The sequence below is a fragment of the Cyprinodon variegatus genome, unplaced genomic scaffold (assembly GCF_000732505.1).
Source record: "Cyprinodon variegatus isolate N-32 unplaced genomic scaffold, C_variegatus-1.0 Scaffold4485, whole genome shotgun sequence".
Lineage (NCBI taxonomy): Eukaryota > Metazoa > Chordata > Actinopteri > Cyprinodontiformes > Cyprinodontidae > Cyprinodon > Cyprinodon variegatus.
In genome coordinates, this window is record NW_015154938.1 from 1 (window position 1) to 3,502 (window position 3,502).

The 3,502-nt window shown below is 45.8% G+C and overlaps 1 protein-coding gene across 1 annotated transcript; it reads left to right on the forward strand.

Annotated features, from left to right (window-relative positions):
• Positions 1-8: 8 nt before the first annotated feature.
• LOC107081365 (neurofilament medium polypeptide-like) lies at positions 9-2,691 on the forward strand. Its single transcript, XM_015369552.1, has 2 exons — positions 9-1,246; positions 2,523-2,691. The coding sequence occupies exons 1-2, from the start codon at positions 513-515 to the stop codon at positions 2,689-2,691; spliced, it is 903 nt and encodes a 300-aa protein (XP_015225038.1). The 5' UTR covers positions 9-512.
• The last annotated feature ends 811 nt before the right edge of the window (positions 2,692-3,502 follow it).

A 3,502-nucleotide genomic window follows, 5' to 3' on the forward strand; every position in this document is an offset into this window, starting at 1 on the left:
CTCCAAGGAAGGACGGGGAAAGATTTCTCGGCTTCGCCACGCCGTCCAAGTTCCCCTCCCCGTCCAAGCCCGATGCGTCACCCAGACTCGTCGCCACCTGGTCCAGCATTTCACCCCGAAAGAGGTCGTCCCCGTGTGCCAAGGATCACATCCACCTTAACCCAGCACTGTTTGATGAGAGCTGCCTCTTAGAGCTTCCATCCGGGAGCCGATCCCTGGCCGCAGAAAGAACCTTTTCTATTTTAGCTGAAGACCTGGCAGTCTCTCTAACCATCCCATCGCCTCTTAAATCCGACAGCCACCTCAGCTTCCTGCAGCCAGCGGACATTAGCAGACCGATAGTGTCCACTCCAGACAGTGTTATCAGTGCACACATCAGTGAGGATGCCCTGCTGGACGGGGAGGACGCTACAGAGCAGGACATTCACCTGGCCCTGGATAACTCCAGCTGCAGCTCTAGAGAAAGCACGACCTCAGAGACGCCCGCTCCTGCCTTCAAGCCCCACGTTCCCATGCAGGCGCTGGTGATGGAGAAGTCCAACGATCACTTCATCGTCAAGATCCGTCAGATCAACTCAGCTGCAGAAACCACCCTGATCGCTGAAGAGAGCTTAAGCAAGACGTTGATAGAAGAAGGTCAGCCGTCTGAGGAAGATGCAGCCGCTTCTCAGGAACGTCAGAACGATAGCGGTCGCTGCATGGTCCCACCTTCAGAGAACCAGATCCATCTCACCCAGAGCCCTGAGGTTCGTCAGCCAGACTCCAGATCAGACACCCAGGAACCGGCAGTGGCTCCAGTCAGCCATTCATCCAACCAAGAACCAGACACCCCATCTGCGAAGACGCCAGCAGAGGACGGTTATAACGCCACGTCTCCGAGTCCCCACAGTGGAACCGTCACAGATGGAGAGAGGACACAGCTGAGAGTAGAAGTGACTCCCCCTAAAGCACAGCACAAAGCAAGCGCTTCCATGGCGTTTATGGACGACGCCAACGTGTCCGAGTCAGAGAGGAGTCTCACCATCGACACGAGCAGCTCGTCAGAGAAGACCACCAGAGGCCGCGACCCGCTCAGGAAACGGAAAAGAGGCCAGGATAAACTGAAAGCCAAGCGGTCTAGAAAGGAGGAGAGTCAGAAGGAGGCTCATCCCACCAAGAACCTTTCACCTTCAGCTCTGTCCCCCAGCAGCCTGTCCGCCAAGAACATCGTCAGGAAGAAGGGCGAGGTGGTGATGGCGTGGACCAGGTCGGTAACTCCTCTGATTGCTGGATTCTGGTTGGTCAAGCTTGGAGGGTTCAGTTTAGGGGAAGATTTGTAGAAGACGTTTCTCCTCTCTGAGGAGACAGGAGCACTGAGGATGATATAACAGCTATAAGAAAGTTTTTAAGGGGACAAAAGGTGGCTTTGATCCCTCCCACTGGATTGGCCATGGAGGTCACCTGGGGGCGTTTGAGTGGGAGGGATCAGAACCACTGTTGCCTAAGCTGGACTTTTCAAGCTTGACCATCAGCTGGAAGATCCAGAATCTTCACAGATAAAGATTTTGGTTGATATTGAATTGGCTGAAAATGTTTCCTTAAAACATTTGAATCAATCTGACTGGATGATCTGGTGAACTGGAAAGTGCCTTGAGATGACATCATGTGAATTAGAGCTATAGAAATAAACTGAATAGAATTGAATCATGCATAACTTTAGTGCCATATAGAATAACTCCATCTTCTACTTTTCAGATGGATCTGCATTTTAAGCACATTTAACTTGCCGTCCAATTCAACTGTATTTTTGCAGATATCTTGTCCTGTGCAGGCAGCAGCAGGACAGAAAGATTATTAACAGAAAAATAAAGAGATCCAAGAAAAGCTAGAACCAGCTGAGCGATGGAGCGGGTCCAGAGAACCGTTGGTCTGGATGCTGCTTCCTCATTTTGAAGCAGATTCCCTCCATTCAGCCAACATCTGAAGGCACGTTATAGAGACGACTGGATCATCCAGACTGATCCACCATTTTCTAAGGAAAATGGTGGATTTCATCAGCACTGCAGAAAACTGAAGCTGTCACATCAGCTCAGACCTTCTGCTTGTTTCAGTCATTTTTGTTAAACCTGCTGGTGAAGATTCTCAGTCATCCAGGTCAAAGTAAAACAAACAAACCACTGGACTGTATTCCAAGTTCGAGGACGCTTCACTTCCCATCCAGGAAGCTTTTTCAATTCAAAATAAAATGAAGAAGAAATTTAAAATAGTTTTGTTGAACTTATTTTAAATGCAATGAAAATATTGAATTGATATTGATGAGATGACATGTGTTGTGAATTGTTGCTATATAAATAAACTCAATTGAAAATCTGATTAATAGGAAAAAGAACTGACAGATGAATCAATTTGCAGAATAATCATTATTTGCAGCCCTAGTTTCCTAATTTAAGCTTGCTGGAGCGCCCTCTAGCTGCCATGTTGAGCATAGGCCATGTCTAAGCAAGTAAAGCGTGAAGGATTGATGTTGAGTCTCTTGTTCTTAGAGATGAAGATCGAGCGATTCTGATGAGCCTGAAAACCAAAGGAGCTTCCAGGGAGACGTTTTCTACACTCTCAGAGAAACTGAACAAGCCATCAGAGCAGGTGAGTCCATCTACTCTCCCTCCAGCTAATTTATCCCCCCACTGTCCTGGAATCACTCAGAGATCTTAATTAGTCATTGAAACTCATCCTAATTGGTTCCAGTTTATCATTGGAATGGATTCACCACAGGCCGCCGTTTATGGCCCCTTTTAATTGTCTGGTTCAACAAATTATTATTTACTCACTTTCAGCTTAAAGGTCTTTTTTTCCCCCAGTTTTAATCAAACCATTGAAATTATCCACCTCCTCTTAGTTGGCTCAACAAACATTTTAGACTCCTTTGGTTTGTAATAATGCACACTGAAGAATTAATTTATTTATTTATCCGTTTATTTGCCAGTACACATTTATGAACATTTCTGTAAATGTGTCAGTGTTAGCTACCTTTATAAAAAAGGAAAAAAAAAAGATAAAACATAGAAAATGTAAAAGAAATGAGGCTACATCCTTCCAAGGGCAGGACCTACAGTCCAAACAGAGACATTAGCATATATGTACAGATATGTACAAAGGAACACCTGATCCTGACATCTGGCTCCGTCATGCACAAGGTGATCGGTAAGGTCTAATGAGCTGATTGCTGATTTGATTTTAACCAGTTTTTAGTTCTGAATGTGTTAAAAGTGGAGGATAGTGAGAGAGAAGCTGTTCCAGATGTTCCAGCTGCTGACTGAAAGAACAATCAGGTCAAAGGGGGTCAGTCTCCTCTAACCATAGACTGAGTGGCTTTACCAGAAGAGGATTTCAGTTTTATGAATTCCCTGAAAGGTATACAGGACCCAGTGGCGGCTGGTGAAAAGTATTTTTGGTGGGGCTGATATAGCCTAGTGTATGTCTCCAACTAATCCGGAATAAGAATTCAAATAAACAATTGGACAAT

Bases quoted from the DNA above. Each gene is read 5' to 3' on its own strand.
- LOC107081365 (XM_015369552.1), top strand. From the start codon at position 513: ATGCAGGCGCTGGTGATGGAGAAGTCCAACGATCACTTCATCGTCAAG. The intron at 1,247-2,522 runs GTCGGTAACTCC...TCTTGTTCTTAG, and splicing joins GTGGTGATGGCGTGGACCAG to AGATGAAGATCGAGCGATTC.